The sequence below is a fragment of the Arachis ipaensis genome, chromosome B8 (assembly GCF_059453495.1).
Source record: "Arachis ipaensis isolate K30076 ecotype BB chromosome B8, ASM5945349v1, whole genome shotgun sequence".
NCBI classification, from domain to species: Eukaryota; Viridiplantae; Streptophyta; class Magnoliopsida; order Fabales; family Fabaceae; genus Arachis; species Arachis ipaensis.
The window spans coordinates 1353252-1373592 of NC_142443.1; the positions used below are offsets into that span (position 1 = coordinate 1353252).

General features: G+C 34.6%; 3 protein-coding genes across 5 annotated transcripts; all 3 read left to right on the forward strand.

Moving 5' to 3' along the window:
* Window positions 1-6501, forward strand: LOC107612692 (NADP-dependent malic enzyme). Of its 3 annotated transcripts, none has more exons than XM_088496452.1 (21): window positions 1-459; window positions 735-1009; window positions 1959-2079; window positions 2201-2275; window positions 2465-2616; window positions 2711-2816; window positions 2916-2981; window positions 3064-3159; window positions 3255-3326; window positions 3412-3495; window positions 3584-3682; window positions 3789-3836; window positions 3951-4004; window positions 4096-4194; window positions 4298-4387; window positions 4481-4558; window positions 4653-4727; window positions 4813-4903; window positions 5055-5183; window positions 5631-6134; window positions 6209-6501. In XM_088496452.1, exons 1-20 carry the CDS (start codon window positions 430-432, stop codon window positions 5717-5719), a joined length of 1929 nt encoding a protein of 642 aa, XP_088352578.1. In that variant the 5' UTR covers window positions 1-429; the 3' UTR covers window positions 5720-6134; window positions 6209-6501. The 3 variants fall into 3 exon arrangements, with proteins under 3 accessions (XP_088352578.1, XP_088352579.1, XP_088352577.1); XM_088496453.1 differs by having other exon boundaries at window positions 5631-6123; XM_088496451.1 differs by having other exon boundaries at window positions 5631-5715; window positions 6308-6501.
* Window positions 6502-11629: 5128 nt separating this feature from the next.
* Window positions 11630-14470, forward strand: LOC107612693 (Homeodomain-like superfamily protein). The gene is made up of 3 exons (XM_016314394.3): window positions 11630-12111; window positions 13165-13373; window positions 13662-14470. Exons 1-3 carry the CDS (start codon window positions 11802-11804, stop codon window positions 14187-14189), a joined length of 1047 nt encoding a protein of 348 aa, XP_016169880.2. The 5' UTR covers window positions 11630-11801; the 3' UTR covers window positions 14190-14470.
* A 551-nt stretch (window positions 14471-15021) lies between these two features.
* LOC107612611 (protein PAF1 homolog) lies at window positions 15022-20341 on the forward strand. The gene is made up of 12 exons (XM_088496455.1): window positions 15022-16723; window positions 17059-17127; window positions 17790-17897; window positions 18001-18181; window positions 18259-18332; window positions 18434-18553; window positions 18727-18832; window positions 19131-19217; window positions 19321-19389; window positions 19509-19580; window positions 19671-19814; window positions 19898-20341. Exons 1-12 carry the CDS (start codon window positions 15795-15797, stop codon window positions 20027-20029), a joined length of 2091 nt encoding a protein of 696 aa, XP_088352581.1. The 5' UTR covers window positions 15022-15794; the 3' UTR covers window positions 20030-20341.

The window sequence follows — 20341 nt, forward strand, 5'->3', positions numbered from 1 at the left end:
AAATGGAAACGAGTTGGTCGTGCTCGTGCAATTGGACCTCCCAACCTTCCCTTTTTATTTCAGAGAAAGAGAGAGAGAGAGAGAGTTGTACTTCACTTCCATTCTCTTCTCTTCTCTGTTCTCTCTCATTGATTCATTCATTCATTCTGTGTTCTCATTGCAAGAGAGAGAGAGAGAGAAAGGAAGGAAGGAAGGACACACTGAAAAGTGAAAACAGAGGCGAAGCTAAGTGAAGAAGAAGAAAGGGGGCGAGAAAAGCAAGGGAACCTTCCCTTAAGACTCTCTCCTTCTCTCTCTCTCTTTTATACATTTGTCTCTCTTTCTCTTCTCTTCGCTTATACACTCACCTCACCAACCAACACCGCACCGCTACAACTCTCTCTCTCTCTCTTTCTGTTTCTCTCTCCTTCTTCCATTTCTTTCGCCACCATGATCTCCTCCAGCTCATGCTCCTTCCTGGTATTGTATACCCATTTCTCCACATCAGCACTACTAGATTTGCATCACTTTGTTTTTCCTTCTTAACGTTTCTAAATCATAATGGCTTTATATTCTTTGTTGTCAATAATTTGTTATGACAAGAATCTAGAGTTGGTATAAAATTTCACTATATTTCTGGGTTTCTCGAAAAGTTTGATTTTTTATTTAAATTCTGATGAGATCAGCTGGTTTCTTCATCTGGGTATCGAGATTTCATCTTGTTTTGTTTATTTATGTTAACTTTTTTTGTGCAGAGCAACTCAGCTGTAGCTGGGTCTCGCAGCTTCTCTGGTGGTGCGAGGAAGGGTCCTTCGAGTCCTTTCAGGGTGGTGTGTTTGGCTCCAAGCAATGACAGAAACGGAAGCGTTGTGTTAGATTCTCCCGCGAAGAAAGAGCAGATAAGGAATGAACCAACATCGCCGCCTGCTGAAGAGGAAACAGTCTCTTCCGGTGGCCCTCAGGATGTCTACGGCGAGGATAAGGCCACGGAGGATCAGTTTGTTACCCCTTGGAATGTCTCTGTTGCTAGGTGAGATTCAATCACATTACTCATCTCTTAATTTATGACCCTTTTGGGTTTTGACAAATGCATGTGCCTTAAAAAGTTTCAACTTGTTTCGGTTTAGATTCAAGTTGGATGATTTGTATTTGCTGTTATCTGAATTGTGGTGTGCCGTACTGAATTTTGTATGAACAAGTTCTGATATTATGAAGGAAGGATAAATATTTTTTTTTTCCTTCCCTCCTTGTTCATGTTGCTGATTTATCTTATTATCCAAGTGTTTCAAAAGCTGGCAGCCGAGGTTGAAGGTTTCAGCTTCAGCCTGTTAAAATTTGTGGTTGAATTTGGAACATGTACTGTTCATGATCCAACCAGTTCAATTGGGAAAATCTCGTACGGCTTTTAAAACAATTCTCAACTTGTGTGGTCAAAGAATACGGTGTGTTTGTTATGTATTCTTAAAAAATGATTTTGTTAGTTGATTTTTATTAAGAGAGCCAAAGATGTTAAAAAGTGATATTTTTTAATATGAAAATGAACAGTCATCTTCATAGTTTATAATAATAATAAACAATAAAGTGATCTTTTGGGCGGCAAAAAAGATGAAGCAAACGTATATGCGTGTAACGCCTGTTGATTTGTGTGACATATGCTCCTTATGTTTGTTTCTTGTTGAATTTTAAATAAATTAAATAAACCAGTTATACTAAGCTATCCTGTATATCCATCTTTCAACATTTTAGTCCAGTTGTATAGTTTTATGTTTCTTTTGGGGCGAGTCTGTTATATGTGATCATTGATCATACATGGGCTTAACCTCCATTTCTTAACAGTGTTTTTTCTCATTGTGGTGTTGGTTGATAATGGCCTTGATGGCACTAATCTATGTTCCAAAACGAGAAGATTATATATATTTAATGGGCTAAGTTTTGTGGCATGATAAAAGTTCTTACATTTTATGTCTTTTGCTTTTTAGCGGTTATACATTGTTGCGAGATCCCCACTTCAATAAAGGGTTGGCCTTCACTGAGAAGGAGAGGGATGCTCACTACTTGCGAGGTCTTCTTCCCCCGACAGTTATTCCGCAGGAAACTCAGGTCGGATATCTGATTAGAAGACATTAATACTACTTTTTTTTTTCATACTTACCAAACTATTTGATTGTGTATATGAACATTAGTTAAATGCTTAAAAGTTTATTGCCACTTAATTGTGCAGGTGAAGAAAATGATCCAGCACGTTCGTCAGTATCAAGTTCCATTGCAGAAGTACATGGCAATGATGGATCTTCAGGTGTGGCCTTGTTTCTTGGCCAAAATACTTGTGATCTTGGCCCTTTTTTGCCCCATTATTTTTATATAGGACTAGGAAATTCATCTTTAATGTGAAATAATATCTTGGGGCAAGTTTCTTCAGACAGTTTGTTTTGTTAGCTTGGATTCGGCTTCTAATGCTTTCACTTCAATATATTCCTTATTGCAGGAGAGGAATGAACGGTTGTTTTATAAGCTTCTTATTGAGCACGTCGAAGAGTTACTCCCAGTTGTCTATACTCCAACTGTTGGTGAAGCTTGCCAGAAATACGGAAGCATCTTCATGCGTCCTCAGGGTCTTTATATCAGCTTGAAAGAGAAGTAAGCTTGACTTTGCTTGGAATTATTGTTGATGAATATTTCCTGTGTTATATGTGTTGCTTACGTTGTATATTGTTTGGGTTTGAACTTAAAGGGGGAGGATTCTTGAAGTCCTAAGGAATTGGCCTGAGAAGAACATTCAAGTCATTGTTGTAACTGATGGAGAACGGATCTTGGGTCTTGGGGATCTTGGTTGTCAGGTAATTTCTTCTGTACTTGTTGAAATTTATGATGTATATAGTCCTATGAATCAGGTCTAATGTTGCAATCTAATCTTTGGTAACATGTTGTGTCTTCAGGGAATGGGAATACCAGTTGGAAAACTTTCTTTATATACCGCACTCGGAGGAGTTCGTCCGTCTGCTGTAAGTATATCCTATAAATTATCGCTGCCTTCCATTTCTTGTCATGCCTATAAATATAATATAATCTGATAAAAATTTTCAGTGTTTGCCTATCACCATTGATGTGGGAACAAACAATGAGAACCTGTTGAATGATGAGTTATATATAGGGCTCAAGCAAAGACGGGCGACTGGGCAGGTTCGTGACTAATTTTCTTTTCTGAGTCATCATGGAGTTAATCATTTATCTAATATGTCATAATGTTGACTTCGGTTTAATTTTTCTGAATCCAGGAATATGCTGAACTTATGCATGAATTTATGAGTGCTGTCAAGCAAAATTACGGGGAGAAAGTCCTCATTCAGGTATTAGGCAATATGACAAGCCATCTTTTTTTATTGGATGTGAAGTGGTTACTAACTTGTCCCTTTTTTTATGAATCTGTTATAGTTTGAAGACTTTGCAAACCACAACGCATTTGATCTACTTGAAAAATATAGATCAACCCATCTTGTTTTCAATGATGATATTCAAGTAAGGAATACTAGTCATCAATACTTAATTCCTATACTTTGCTAACTATAATATATCCAGCTCTGAAACCGTATCGACACTGTTCCAGGGTACAGCATCAGTGGTCCTTGCTGGACTAGTTGCAGCTCTGAAATTGGTTGGGGGCAACTTGGCTGACCACAGATTCTTATTCCTTGGTGCTGGAGAGGTAGGTCCATGCAGTTCCGCAATTGTGCTCGTGCTTCCTTCATTGGTTCTAAGATGAGGATGAAATTCTAATGGTCTTAAACTTTTAATTATGTTGGTGATTGTAGGCTGGCACTGGAATTGCAGAACTTATTGCACTTGAAACATCAAAACAGGTTCCTTTCTGTTACTGAGATGATGTTTGAAACATTGAAACACTTTCATTAATGTTATGATATTCATTTGATGAGTACTTTAGATTTATTAAGAAACTACCCTTCTTGATGCAGACTAATGCCCCACTAGATGAAGTGCGCAAGAACATTTGGTTGGTGGACTCAAAGGTTAGTGTTGAATTCATCCAAGCTTCTCCACTTATACAAAGTAGATTCTGATTTTCTGTTAGTAACATTCTTGATCCCCTTACTTCTGCAGGGATTGATTGTAAGTTCCCGAAAAGAATCGCTTCAACATTTTAAGAAGCCATGGGCCCATGATCACGAACCTGTTCATCGACTCGTAGACGCTGTTAATGTATGATTGATCTTTCTGTCCATTACACACGTGCGCACGCGCGTGCGCGCACAGCAAAAATTTCAATATTCTTACATTATCTATGTCTATGTTACCCTCTCAGAAAATCAAACCAACAGTGTTGATTGGAACCTCTGGACAAGGAAGAACTTTCACTAAAGAAGTTATTGAGGCAATGGCTTCAATCAATGAGGTACTACTACTATTTCAATCTGTTTTTCTAACTACTATGACATAGTTCATGTCCATTTAAGCTAACAAGTCTATTACATGATAATGCATGCAGAAACCTATCATTCTTTCACTTTCCAACCCAACTTCACAATCAGAATGTACTGCTGAAGAGGCTTACAAGTGGAGCCAGGTAATAAGATACCCCTAGTAGTATTTCTATAATTAAGTTCGGGTTTCGAGTTTAATTTCGATGTTCTTACCTTGTACATGTTTGGTATCATCAGGGTCGCGCCATTTTCGCTAGCGGAAGCCCATTCCCTCCGGTTGAGTATGAAGGAAAAGTTTTTGTGCCTGGCCAGGTTTATAGTCCTTCAGAATTCATATGTAAGAAAAAGAAATGTTGCATAGAACAGTGCCTAATTTGAATGTTTTCTTTTATGACAGGCCAATAATGCATACATATTCCCCGGATTCGGTCTCGGTTTAATAATGTCCGGTACCATTCGCGTCCACGACGACCTCCTTCTCGCTGCATGTAAGTGCACCAGAACCAGCCTTAGAACATAAATTTCAATAATAGATAAGATGTGAACGTGTGTTATGTTAAGCAGTTTAGTCAAACATGTAAAATCATTTAAATCATTTAACGGTTCTGAGTTACCAAACATGACTTTTTGTGGAAACAGCGGAGGCTTTGGCTGCACAAGTGAGTGAAGAGAACTTTGAGAAAGGACTGATATACCCTCCATTCACCAACATCAGAAAGATTTCAGCACACATTGCTGCCAGTGTTGCTGCTAAGGCTTATGAGCTTGGTCAGTTCTTTCACCATTACATCTTTTTTCGAGTTATCTTTTTTTAAAAGATCTTATGGAGAAGTAAAAATAATTTTATGTTTGGATATCTCATGCAAAAAGATCTTTTTATCTATCAATTATGTTTGGGTATAACAATATAAAAGTACTTTTTTGTTTATTTATTACACGAAACACATCTTTTTTCTAAGGAAAAAAGATCTTTTAAAAAAAGATGTAAATTACAGCTTCTCAAAAAGGATGTTTTTTTTTTAATTTTTCTAGTGCTTTTACTTTTACTACTAGAAATTTGCCAAACACGCTAAAAAATAAAAAAAAAATCTTTTTTTATTGAAAAAAGATCTCTTTTTTAACAAAATAATGATCTCCAAACAAGTTCTAAATACTTTTTTTTTCTGATTATTTCTAACAATATTATTTATTTATTATTATTATTATTGTTGTCAGGGTTGGCCACTCGCCTTCCACAACCCAAGGATTTGGTTAAGTTTGCTGAGAGCTGTATGTACACCCCAGCCTACAGAAGCTACCGGTGAATCATAATAGCCCTTTAATCTTTTTTTTTTTTTATAAAATTATTACCTTTATTTTTGATAAAATCACTTTCAATTTTTTAATTTTTTTTAACCCCCTTGTACTTGTTCTGTTACTGTAAGTTATCATATATTGTATTGGGTAAGGGTTGGAATTAGGTTTGAGTAGGTTGGTGGTGTTAGTTTTAGTTGCCTAGTTGGACTATAAGGGTAGCTTGGTAATTTCTCATATCCATATGCAATGAAATTTATTTCCAAATATTTGAAAAGTAAGCATTCCCATGTGTTGAATATTTTATACAAGTCATATATATGATCATTTATTTATTTTTAATTGGAAGAGTAAAGAGTGTGTATATATATCTATATATATAGATGGAAATATTTCAAGTGCATCGGTACTACCGGTGTTTCAATTGTTTTAACCGTTGATTTAAATTATAAAAAATATATATAATATATATTAATTGAAATCAACGGTTAAAACAACAGAAATACTGGTGTTCTCCGGTGCACTTGAAATGTTTCCATATAGATATGGTTGGTGTTGAATTAATAAAATAAAATAAAATGAATCATGGCGTTGTGCAGACAACAGGAATGAATGAGCATCCAATGGTTGTGATGAATAAAGGAGGCTTTCTTGGAAATACTGGCAAGAATTAATTGTATTACGCGTCATGATAAATTAAATATGTTTTGACTTATATGGGAATAATAAATAATTTGCAACACTTGTGTTCCCTTGTGATAAATTAATTAATAGTAATTACTAATTAGCTTTCTGTTCTTGGCCTTCACTATTCTCTAACCTCTAACTTGCCGTATGATGCATCTCAATACATGAATTAATCATCCATTTCTTGCACGACACACACACACACACACACTTGCTATGTATTCAATTTTATCATTAATTAAGAAGGCTGGATTTTATTATCTTAAGTTAGTCTAGTAATTAGTTCATTTAGTCGAATAGTTAGTTCATTTGTTAGATTAAGTAAGTGTCGATAATTCGAGTTCTATTTTGTGTACGAAACAATCTATTAGCTATTCTTAAACTCCATTCGGATTCTATTTTGTGTACGTAACAATCTATTAGCTATTCTTAAATGGAGTTTAAATCTGTCACAGATTATATGCAAAATAAAAAATATATATTGAAAATAAACTAAACAATACATGTATTTAACTATTTATACACAAATATATAATTTTTTATATTATAAATCACAATAGTAGGAGTATCTAATCAATTGGAATTTAAAACAGGAAAAATTAAGTTTTAAGTGAGATTTTTTATAAGAGGATTTGCATTGCAGCATTTAAAATAGCATTTATAGTTGGGCTACCTTTCAATTCAAAATAGTTGTTGGTTCAAAAGTGTTATCATGGTCCTTAACATTGTGAGGTGGATAAGACATATAATTTGGGCCCATTACATTGGAAGAGGTTAACATAGCCGAGGTTGTCACATCATGGATCTAGGACACCCTTACTTGGGGTATGAATGCATCTCTTCCACAAAAATCCCATGATTGAATATCAAGTACACTCCATAGGATGGGTCACACGTTCTTTGAAATTTCTCACTAACCAAAAAAGATTAAAGATCAAAGCCATCATAGACTTGTGTTGTCTTAATCTCTTACCATGCGAAAAAATCATGGATGCCATTTTGTATTTTCTATCCAAAAAAAAAAAAAAATAGACAACAACCTATGAAGCACGTACACTTCGTTGTCGTGTCCGCGTGTCGGACACATTTCGGACACGACACTCACCAACACTCATCCGACACGCGTGTCTGCTATGTCCAACCGTGTCTTAATAAAAAATAAAAAATTCTTCTCCAGACACATCTGGACACATCTAAATACCATCACGTGTCAGTGTGTCCAGTCTTATTCTTATAATATATTCTTAAAATAACTTTAGATATAATATATATTATTATTTATTAAAACAAAAAATATTTTAAATATTTGATATAATTAAAATAAGATATTAAAAATAATTAAAAATTTTAATTTATATTTTAATATCAATAAAATATCAAGATATCATTACAATTCATCTAAAAAATAATTTATATTTTATATGTATGCGTGTCCCGTGTCATGCAAGATTTTAAAATTTGTATATCGACGTATCCCGTGTCAGTGTCTGTCCATCATAAACAACAACCAAAAGAACTACTATGCAATATGATGTGTGTGTATATACTCTATAGTTGCATTATATTTTGTCTTCTTCTACATGTCTCATAGTCTAACATAATAATATGATGTGAATGCGCCATCTTATTCTAAAAATTGCACTAAATATATATATCCTCATTGCTATTTCAACTTGACGTGTTAAAGAATGATTAGTTAAGTGTTAACAAGCGTGATTAATTATCTGGCCCTAAATCTTCATTTAATTTATCATGTGTTGCCATGGACACATGAAAACCTATTATTAGGAGTGTAGAGAGATTCAAGAAGTATATAACAAAATACCGAAAAAAAAAAAAGGAAAAAAGAAAAAAAGAGAGAGACGTAATCTTAATATCTGAGTCAACAGTCAAGTCTTTGCTGTTGTGTGATTTCTTCGTTGTTTATGGGAAATCACCCCAAAATTTCTTATATGAGTTATATCCTTTCCCTCCATTCATGAACCTAGCTACTCTCTATTCATGAACCTAGCTAGTTTCCTTTCATCTTCTTATGAAAATATTTACTATTTTTTTCAAGAGTAAATATCCTTTTTGTCTTCTGTTTTTTTTTTTTAAATTGACAAGTCGTCCCTCAATATTTAAAAAATGACAAATCAATTTCAGTTTATCTTTTTGTTAGACACAATAATCTTTTTATTAGACAAATTGATTTTTGTCTATTTCTTTCATTAGACACATCAACCCCTGTCTATTGGTCACAGAAGGATCAATGTGTCTAACGGAAAAAATAGACAGAAACCAATTTGTCATTTTTTAAAAGTTAAGAGGCAACTTGTCAATTTTCAAAAAATAACAGAGGTCAAAAAAGGTATTTACTCTTCTTTTCAATCCTTGTAAAGTATAGTTGTGACATAATACTGATGAGTATTATATAATAAAACAACTATATTACATAGTATATATTAAAATTAGTTATTAATATATAATACATATTAAAATATAAAATATATATTAAAAAAATTAAATTATATATATTTGTATAAAATTAAAATACATAATGACTAATTTTAGTGTATAAATAATATTTTTAATAATAAAAATAAAAATACTATACAAATAACTAGTTTCAATAATAACAAATTATTAACAGCGCATCTCTCTTGCTTTTATGGAATTATCATGTATAGTCTTAAAATTATTTAACTCACTATGATTCTTTAACAATTCAATGTGCTGCAGTTTATTGTTTTCCACACACCTTATACATTTATTTATAATTTGATAAATCTATGCTAGGCTCAGGTATTTTTGGAAGTTACTCACCGAGATAACATATTTTATTAATTAGTACCTAATATGCGTTCGGTGCATGATATTATAATTTTAAAAACTTAAACTATTACTTATGGAGATGTTTTTATATGAAAATAATAATTAAAATATTAATACATATTATATTAAAATTTATAATTATTATTTTGTTATGAATAATGAGTTTAGAAATAACATATTATTAGTTACACTGCTAAAGTATGAGACAGTGTGAGTGTAGGTGGTGCAATTTGAAAATGTTCCCTAATCCATGCCTTCACGTGTCCGTACAAATCATAGCGGATCTTTATCACTGGAGATAATCTTGTTTAGTAATAGGTCTGAATATTTTGAACACAATTATTAGGATCATAAGCTATCTATGCCTACCACTCCATATGTTTTGTCGAGTCAATGAATCTGACCTATCAAATTTCTATATGCCTGGATTGGAATTAGAAATATATATATATATATATATACGAAAAATATTAAAAAATTATTAAAATTTATTATTTTTTATTATTATTTAATTATTAATATCTAAAAGTGTAAATTAAAATATATTATTAAATTATTAAATTAAAAAAATTAAACTAATAATTAAAAATAATAACCTAAATTAATAAATTCTAATAATTTTCTAATATTTTTTTTTCTATATATATGCTCAATAATTTTTTCCCTCATGTTTAACCGAAACATTTGTGAAACTAGATTTCTATCTTTTATTTCTTTAAAAATAATTGTCATATAAAATATTCATATAATTCTTTTATAAAAATATTTCTTTAATATATTAGTATATGATCATGTACTAATATATTATTAAAACATTACAAGAAAAATAAACTATCTATAATATAAAAAATTATGTTAGGAAATTATTTTAATTTTTTAATTTGTTTGTGGGCAATACATATATTAATTATAATCACAAATTATGTTATTTTAAATTAAATGACTTATATAATGATGATCTCATTTATTGTTATAAATGCTAAATTGAATAAGTCATTATTACTTTTGTTTTGGAATTAAATGAGAATAAAACCAAATACTATTTTTTTTACCAAACATAGGAGATTCGAACCCGTAACCTCTTAATTGAGTATGGGAAGATTATGCCATTTGAGCTATAACTCATTGGCAACCAAATATTATCTTTTGTTCCTTAGATAATTATTTTTTGAATTTTAAATATATTATCTTTTGGATTTTAGATACTATTTTATTTGGACTTTAGGGTTTAATAGATGCTATACTCAAATATAAATAGGTCTTCAAGGTTTTGATCCCAAATATACCAAAACCGCCTTTGTCGCTTTTTCCACATCAGAAGAGTCACAATTCAGCCGCCTATGATATACAAGACTTTAGTTGAGAAATATCGAAAGAACCACAAGATCCAAACTCTTTCAATCTTATAATTCATGTCTATGAATTCAGATAAACTTCCGTATTCAAGTATTTTTTTTCTTAATGATTTAAGGTAGATAATTTTTGGGTTGAGAAAATGCTAACAAATTATACAAAATATAGCATATACATAATTAGCAGGGATATTATTTAATAAAAATGATTTTCACAACTACTCCAATTGTTTAATTCAAGAAATTAAAAACGAATTAACGTGTATGAGAGAAATCCACGTTTTTATTATCTTGAATAAAAATTCCAACCACCTTAATATATAGACTTGGTAGAACTAAAATAACCGATTAGAGTTCTTACTTCTTGCAAGTTACATATATATCCTCGTGTGACATTCATTTTAGATTAGGTGAGAAAATAATGTGACACGTAATGGATTATTTGAACCCACGTAAACTAGAAGTGGGATCCTTGAGACACGTGGCATTTTTTTATCCTTATTCCTTAACTACATTAATCCAAAAGTATTAGTATTAAAAATGATTAAATATTTATTTACAATTATTTTTGCAGTGGTTAGTAAGATTTTTGTGTAAATTTTAGTTTCTACATTTTCAAATGAATAATAACTGAAAAGTAAAAAAAAAAAAAAAACCGACCAGCTGAATCCACATGGATTATGAAAGCATTCATTCTTTGAGAGGTGTCTCTAAGAATCCAACAAAATTTTTTTCCTTAAATAATCAAACACTCATACGTTATCCAAAATGAATCATATCTCTTCTGAAACATTATCTATGAAATTCTGTTTTCATTTTAAGATAACAATTAACAACCACTAATATACCTTTCAGTAAAATACTAAAATTCGAATGCATTAGTATTAATTTAACTTATGTTATGTGTTATATAGTAAGAAGGGGTAGTAAAGTAAATGCACAAGAAAGAAAACGAGCGATGGAGCGCGTTCTGCTAACATTATATCGAAACACTAAAATTAGAATTCCAATTTTGACCTCGAAAGTTTGAAAATATCCCAGACTTATCCATCCATCACCCTCGTTTTTCTGCCATAAACAAACACATGCAATCTTTCTTTCTCTTCTCTTCTCTCTCTCTCTCTATCCATTACGAATCACCAATCAATCATCACGTAATCTTCATCTTCTTCTTCTTTTTTTTTTCATTTTCTTTTTTTTTCTCTTCCGTGTGATTAGTCCTTCCACCGAGTCAATCGGCATGACTCGGCGGTGCTCACACTGTAGCAACAACGGCCACAATTCCAGGACATGCCCCAACCGCGGCGGCGGCGGCGGAGGCGGCGGAGGAGTGAAGCTGTTCGGTGTGAGGCTGACGGATGGATCAATCATAAAGAAGAGTGCGAGTATGGGGAATCTCATGACGCTTCACCACCATTGTTCGTCTCCTTCTTCCTCCTTTGTGGCCGCCGCCGGCGATAACCCAGGCTCGCCTGACCCTGTCGGTTACTTGTCCGACGACCCTGCCCACGCCTCGTCCTTCGCCAACCGCCGTGGCGAAAGAAAGAAAGGTATAGTTATCGCATTTCACGGAATGCAACCAAAAAAGATGAATAATCAACATTTTCTGAATTTCTTATCGCATTTTAATTTCAAGCTAGGAACTTTCTCCTTTTTCTTAGTTGTATTTTCCTTTTATTTAAAGAAAGAACATCTATTTCGGCATTTTTTTGTGATATTTGAGATGCTAAGGAGAATTTAGTTTTGTTTGTTGCTGATGATTGTTAAGGTTAAGGTGAAGAAGGTAACGAAGCTGCGCATTTTACTGGGTTAGGTTTGCTTTTTAGATCTCTGGATTAATAGGGTGCATGAAATTCGTTCATTTTGTGGAGGAAGTTGGGTTCTTTATTTTTTTTCCCCAAGATTTTTCTTCCTCCAAAGAGTATGTTTAAACTTTGCGTGGTGCTAGAAAAAGAGAAAGAAATGAGTGAAATGGTGGTAGTGCATTCTCTGATTGATCATTAAGGGTGGGCATTTATGATTTCAATATAAATGTGAAGCATTTAATACCATGGTACGTGTATCATAAGCATGTTGAATTTATAGTGCCAACAAGAGAATGTTGAAATCTGTTTCCAAAACCATTTTGATATTTATGGTTTCTTCTTCCTTGGAGTAGGAAATGTCGGTGGAAAATATTATACTTCATGCCTTCTGTTACATATATTTCTGGCAGTTTAGGTTGAGATCAAGTTATTGAACAAAAAAAGGTTAAATCTATATCTATTATTTGGAAATTACTCTTCCATGGAGTAGTTTTTTGCTTGCTTGATTTGAGTCAATTTGCTTTTCTGAACCATAAGCAATGCCCTTATGTGGCTTAGCTAGTTTTAGACACTAAGGTTTCTTTTGGAGAATGCATATGTTTTTTAGTGATTAATTTAGTTAGCAAGCCATTTAAGGTTGTAGTGGTGTGGGCCGAGGCATGTATGTATATGAGCCATGAAGCTCCTCCAAGAAAATTTTCATCCCAGTTTTACTCCCAACCAAACGTACCGTAATGTCATTAAGTCATTGATCAAGCACACTTGCTTATTGGATTACTCTATTTTCATGTGTTTTAGGTGTTCCATGGACCGAAGAAGAACATCGGATGTTCTTAGTTGGTCTGCAAAAGCTGGGGAAAGGAGATTGGCGTGGAATATCACGTAATTTTGTTGTATCAAGGACCCCTACTCAAGTAGCAAGTCATGCCCAGAAGTATTTTATCCGACAGAGTAATGCTACCCGGAGAAAGAGGCGTTCCAGCCTCTTTGACATGGCTCCGGATATGGTAGGTCTTGACATATTTGATATGCGAAAAATATCTATCTAATTAAGGGAAAATATCTTGGCATATTATTATTTCATGTTTAAAATCCTGTAATTTTTTCTCCATAACATGTTTCTTGCTCTGTAAAAAGTTTACTATTAATGTGATTAATCCGCCAATGGGACCATTCCATAGTTTTAGCTGGACATTGATTATGGTTGATGAGTATTATATTGGTGTATCTGTTTCCACTGCCTTTCTCTGCTTTCCTCCCCAGCTAACATATTTTTTAAAACAACCATATGGCAGCCTACGGATCCGCCTTCGGTGCTGGAAAAACAAGTACTGCTTCTGACCTCTGAGAACTCACAATCTCCCAATGTAAAATCACAACCTTCATTAAATCTATCTCTCAAATCTGAAGTTGACCCCATGGAAATTGCTTCTGAAGAAAATGTGAAAGAGAACAATGTAGCTAATGGGTTGAAACCAAAGGCTGCTGAATACTTCCCAACTTATGTACCTGTCCGATTTTCCATATGGCCATCACTGGAAGCTTCCTTTCAAGAAAGTAATGGAGTAGAGACATCTCATCATGAGGTTGTAAAGCCAATTCCAGTCGTTCCCAAGAATCCGGTCAATGTTGATGCACTTGTGGGAATGTCTAATCTGAGCATTGGAAACACACAGATGATTCTTGAAAGGGAGCCTTCCCCACTTTCCCTGAAATTGTTAGGAGAGCCATCGAGGCAGTCGGCATTCCATGCGAATACTCATGCGCCTGTTGGCCGGACGGACCTAAGCAGTGGCAAGAACAATCCAATCCAAGCTGTTTGAATCTATTGAAGACAACAGTAAACTAAGCCTTTTTTTGGTCATCTTTTTCATTTGTAATATCACATAATTTTTTTCTCCTTTTCTTTTCTAAGTCATAGTGTTTTAATGTTTGGAAGATTATCTTCCAAGTAGTATGAAAAGTTACATGATGGTATGTAGCTCAGGTTAGATCAATTCTTGACAAACATATATTCTTTCGTTCTAAGTGTAAACAAATGAAAGCTTAAATAATCATATATATGGCCAAGAGGTTTCTCCTCTTCCACTAGGTTTGGTTAAAATCATTGGTTACCTAGTATCTCAGATACTTTTATATATGTCTCTATGGACACTTAAAAAGTCATCCCTGCATAACAAAATCTGGATAACTTGATTGCATCTACTATTGGCCTTCATCTATTAACCAAAATGTCAAGTTAATGACATCCCTTACTACAAACCAACATTGAAATTCTTTGTTAAAACCTTGAGTAGTTGGCAACCTTCAAGCAATAATGAACTAGACAAAGAATTCAACTGATATTTCTCTAAATCTTATACCTTAGCACATGATGATGCCGCATGTTGATTTGTGAGATCAAGAACAAAGAATATGTAGACTAAAGATATCAGAGACTCATTAGTGGAAGCCAGCAGTAATATTAGTGAGAGAGAATAAAAAACAAAACATATTTATTTAAACAAATCAGCAGATATATATTTCACTTTCACATAAAGCACTGTACATTTTTCCCACTACACACTCAACAACTCTTTGCCTTCAATTAATTACTTTGCAAAAATATCAAAGGAAGCTAAGTATATATATACATACACATGCAAAATATTTTCCTTGTTTTTCATAAAGGGGGCATGGAACAGTAAAGTACTAAACTTTATGGATAGTAAATCACAGATGAAAATCTAGCGAAGCAATACATGACAATATGACATGGTATCAGTATGATACTATGATTGCTCGCAAAAGCAAAAGCAAGAACGTTCCAAGGGAGAACATGGCCGATTGATTTCTCATAATCTCACCACTCAAAACACACAAGCTCGTCTTTTTTCACTCTCCACAAGTTGCTTCTCTATTACTGCTAATAATATCACCGATCTATGCTCTCTGCACTTGTGCTTCTGTTACTTGCTGCTTTTCCACTTAGGTTAGGACTTATGTGCAGTCATTCACTTCTGAATTCGGGTACTGGAATCTTCCATATCAAAGGCTCTGTTTTTACGGGACCCTTTTCTGAAAAGTTTGCAACTTCGGTGACCGTATCACTTTATTATTATTGTTATTGTTTTGTATGAGAACTGTTTTGATCTCCGAAGACTAGGTTTTGAGCATGATAGCTCATAGTTGCAATAGAGCAATAGATAGGTGACTAGAACTTTTTTCCAATTAATGCCTCGAAGGGTTTCGGCTTCTACTATTGAGAGCCCGTGATCTAGGACTAGGAATAAAGTGAGTGTTATTTTGGATTATTTAGGGTTTAGCTCTGTTCAGCTTGTATATTAAGATTTGGGAAGTGGAAGGATACGAAAATAGAAATAAGGTAGCCCTAAAATTTTGTTTTTTGAGCTTAATTTAGGTGAGTTTTTTGAGTTTATGATTTAGGAATGGCTTCTTACAGGCCTTTTCCTCCTCAATCTTCGTTTCGTCCACCAAGTCAAAGTCAAAACCCTGCTGGTGGATGGAACTATGGTGGTGGTGGTGGAGGAGGAGGAGGAGATGCTGCTGTGTCTTCTTCAGCTCCCTCTACTTCATTCCCACAAGGTGGTTACAATCAAATGCCTCCAAATGCTGGATATAATCATGCTGCTGGTTATGGATCATCAGCTTCACACCATTATCAGCAGTATCCATATCCACCACCACCACCAGCTCCTCCTGAAACCTCATACCCTCCACCACCACCTCCACCTGCACCTGCACCTGCACCTTCAATGCCTCAACAAAAGTTGCAACCTCCTCATGCTCCTCCAATGTACTATCCTCCTAATCAATACTCTCAGTACAATCAGCAGCAGCCGCCACCGCCTCCTTCTTCGCCACCGCCCAGTGCATCTATGCCACCACCACCTCCCCCTAGTTCACCACCACCTCCTGCTTCAGCTTCTTTGCAAAGTCAAAGGAACGAGGAAAGGCAATCGCATGATCGCAGTAAAGGGAAGCTGAAGGAGGCTTCAACTTCCGCCAGACGTGAACACAAGCATTCCAATCGTGGCATTCCTCATAAACAGCAGAAGCCTGCTGTTGCTCCAATGCCAATGAAGAAATCAAATGGGCCTCCTGGGAGAGCTGAGACGGAGGAGGAAAGGAGGTTGAGAAAAAAGAGAGAATTTGAGAAGCAAAGGCAAGAAGAGAAGCACAGGCAGCAGCTGAAGGATTCCCAGAACAGTGTTCTGCCAAAGACTCAGGTATCTGGGAAGGGGCATGGTTCGGTTATAGGGTCACGGATGGGAGAAAAGAGGACTACTCCCTTATTGAGTGGTGAAAGGATTGAAAATAGGTTGAAGAAGCCAACTACATTTCTATGCAAGATGAGGTGAGTATGTTGAAATCACTTTTGATTTTAGGTTTTCCTCAGGAGCATCTCTTTATTAGTTATTTGCAGTAGTTGTTGTTATTTTTTTCTGTGGTGCATTGTATTGGATATTGATTAATTATGGGATTTGTTCTGTTTATGGAGATTCCATATAAAAATGAGATTTACGTTCATTTTTTCTTATGTTAATTTCTCCATTGCGTTATGCTTTCCGAATGAGATTTATGTTTCATCAGTTAGTAATCATTCATATTGCAAGCACATGAAATTATTATTCTAGATGTTTTCTGTTGGTGCTAACAAATTGCGAATTTACAATCTGTTTCTCATTTAAGGTTCCGAAATGAACTTCCAGATCCAAGTGCACAACCCAAGCTAATGGCATTCAAGAAAGATAAAGATGAGTACGTGGTTGTATTTCATGTTTATTTCAGTATTTAGCTTCCAGTGTACCAAGAGTTATATATTCACATGATGATGCAGTCATTAATGGTTAATGGTTTCACACGTTTATATTGTTTTTGCGCCCTTTTATTGTTATTATTATTGAATCATTTTGGTTAGGCATGAATGTTCAGGCTTGTACGGAGATGATGATGCTTACGTGAGAGTGCTCGTAAACGTACATACTAGTTTACTAAGATGTAAGGATATAATGGATTAATAAGACGTTAGTAGGCAAATGTGCTGTTCTGGTACTAAATGAGAATTGAGATATGTCCTGCAAGTAATCAAACAAATTCTAAGCTACCAATAGCATAGATAGAGTGTATACTGAGTGAACCAAGTGATTCCTGAGTGCTGAACACTAGCTTTTGCAAGAATATTCATGGTTGAAGATCATTTAATTATAACCTGATCACTTTACATTAGTTGTGTGTTTTTATCCTTTTTCATGTTGACTAGCTATGCTGGATTGAATTGCTAGCTCATACTTCTCTTATCCCTCATATTAAAGGATATATACTACTGATAAGTGACATTTATTGGAAATATTACAGTGGCGCTTTCTAGACTAATGGCTTAATTATGCCTTCCTTTTTTCCTGGTAATTTCATGATGGTAGATATGCAAAATATACGATCACATCCCTGGAGAAAATGTACAAACCCAAGCTTTTTGTGGAGCCTGATCTTGGGATACCTTTAGACCTGCTTGATCTCAGTGTTTACAAGTATAATCTTCAAACCCTTTTATAAACTTGAATTTGATTGTATCATTTATGCTGAATGAGCTGGTTTGATGAATTTTTTTTCACTTGTCATATACTCTTACAGTCCTTCCAGTGTTAGACCACCCCTTGAACCAGAAGATGAAGAACTGTTGCGAGACGATGAAGTTGTTACTCCAATGAAAAAAGGTGGCATAAAAAGAAAAGAAAGACCTACTGACAAAGGTGTTGCATGGCTTGTCAAAACACAGTATATATCTCCTCTAAGCATGGAATCGACAAAACAGGTATTATACATTTATGTCGATATAACAATGCATTACCCTCTCAACACAATCAATAGCTTATGAAGATATTGTTGTAGTCTTTTACTGAAAAGCAAGCAAAGGAACTGAGAGAGATGAAGGGTCGCAATATTTTGGAAAATATTAACAACAGGTAGAGTGGTGTCCAACTATCTCATCTGACGTTATTTTACAAAGAATTATTATTTGACAGTAATTATAACCTTCTAACTATAATAAAATGATCTCATTTAGGGAAAGACAAATAAAGGAAATAGAAGCATCATTTGAAGCGGCTAAATCACATCCCGTTCACGCAACTAACAAAGATGTGTATCCTGTTGAGATTCTGCCGTTGCTGCCTGATTTTGATAGGTATGACACCCTATATGCATTGAAAGAATAACTTATCCAGCTGTATCTTATTCATCAGCCGGTTCTTATTTTCGTACACAAAAGTTGAATCATTTGGAACTAAGAGAGTCATACTTTGTTGTGACATTGGAGTTCATATTAATTAAGCTGACATTTGCTGCCCCACTATGCAGGTACGATGATCAGTTTGTTGTTGCGGCATTTGATAATGCTCCTACAGCTGATTCTGAAAGCTACAATAAGTTGGACAAATCTACACGTGACGCCCATGAGTCGCAGGTAACTTATGGTTCTAAGATAATTGAAAGTGATTTTGTTCGGAGACTCATGTATATCCATGTTTGCAAGTGCACACGAATACATGAATATCTATCAACTTTATTCTCTCTCTCTCTCTCTCTCTCTCTCTCTCTCACACACACACACACACATACACAGTTCCAAAAACAGTTGCAGTGTTTGCAATGTGTCTATCTGTCTTGGCACTGTGATGACTATTGTTGCTAACTGCTGCATATGTTTGAATCATAGTCCTACTTATTTATTGGTACATGTCCTATTTATTTTTTGCCCGCAGGCAATTATGAAAAGCTATGTTGCATCTGGTTTGGATCCTGCAAATCCCGAGAAATTCTTAGCTTATATGGTCCCAGCACCTGGAGAGGTAGATTTGCCTCTTATTCAATTTTGCTTCAGTTCTGAAGCACAAGTAACTAGAATTAATACTGTGATTAGCTGCTGGATTTATCTGAACTTTGTGGTGGCAGATGTCAAAGGATATATATGACGAAAACGAAGACGTCTCATATTCTTGGGTCCGCGAATATCACTGGGATGTATGTTGCCATGGATTTTTTCTACCAAAACACTTTTCCAACTTAGTTGTTCATTCATGTATCATCTAGTAAACAATTTCCCTTTTAATACTCCTGGAATCTTTATTTTCCAACAATAGGTACGGGGCGATGATGCACATGACCCTACGACGTACTTGGTTTCGTTTGACGAGTCAGAGGCACGCTATTTGGTATTTCCCTCGAAACACATTTACATCTCTTCCAATGTGATAGCTCATGATTTATTGATTACTCTGTCAATTTGTTAATTTGATATGCAGCCTCTTCCTACAAAGCTTGTTTTAAGAAAAAAGAGAGCCAGAGAGGGAAGATCTGGTGATGAGGTTGAACAATTTCCAATACCTTCAAGAGTGACTGTAAGGCGACGGCCGAACGCCGCTGCAATTGAACTGATGGATTCTGAGGTATGGCATCGTTAATACATCGAAACTCTTGTTTGCTTTCGTAGTCGTAAAATCGTTCCATCTAATATTTTGATGCTTTTAAGGCTTATGCAAATACGAAGGGAGGGGACATAGAAATGGATGATGACGACGACATGGAAGAGCAACATAGAGTTGCTATGCAGCAGCAGGATAATTATCAGTCTAGTGGAGCAGAAGATGACATCTATGATTGATTGATTCTTTGATGCAAATTTTGCTGCTGCACCTTCATGATAATTTCTCCACCAATTTGTTTTTGTATTGATGGTGGCTGGTAGCTGAATTTGAAGTGACTTAAGATTCTCCATTGAAGGATGAAAAATGAGATGAGAATCGCCATGTTATATGCCGATTTCAACTCATACATTGTACTTCCCAATTGTAGGCAGTTTTAAAGTTATAGGTTTTTCTGTTAATTAAAATAGAAAATAATGAAAAATAAGAAAATGTAAAAATATGTGTAAGGTAACATGTTTCTTATTAATTCGGTATATTTGTTGGCCAAA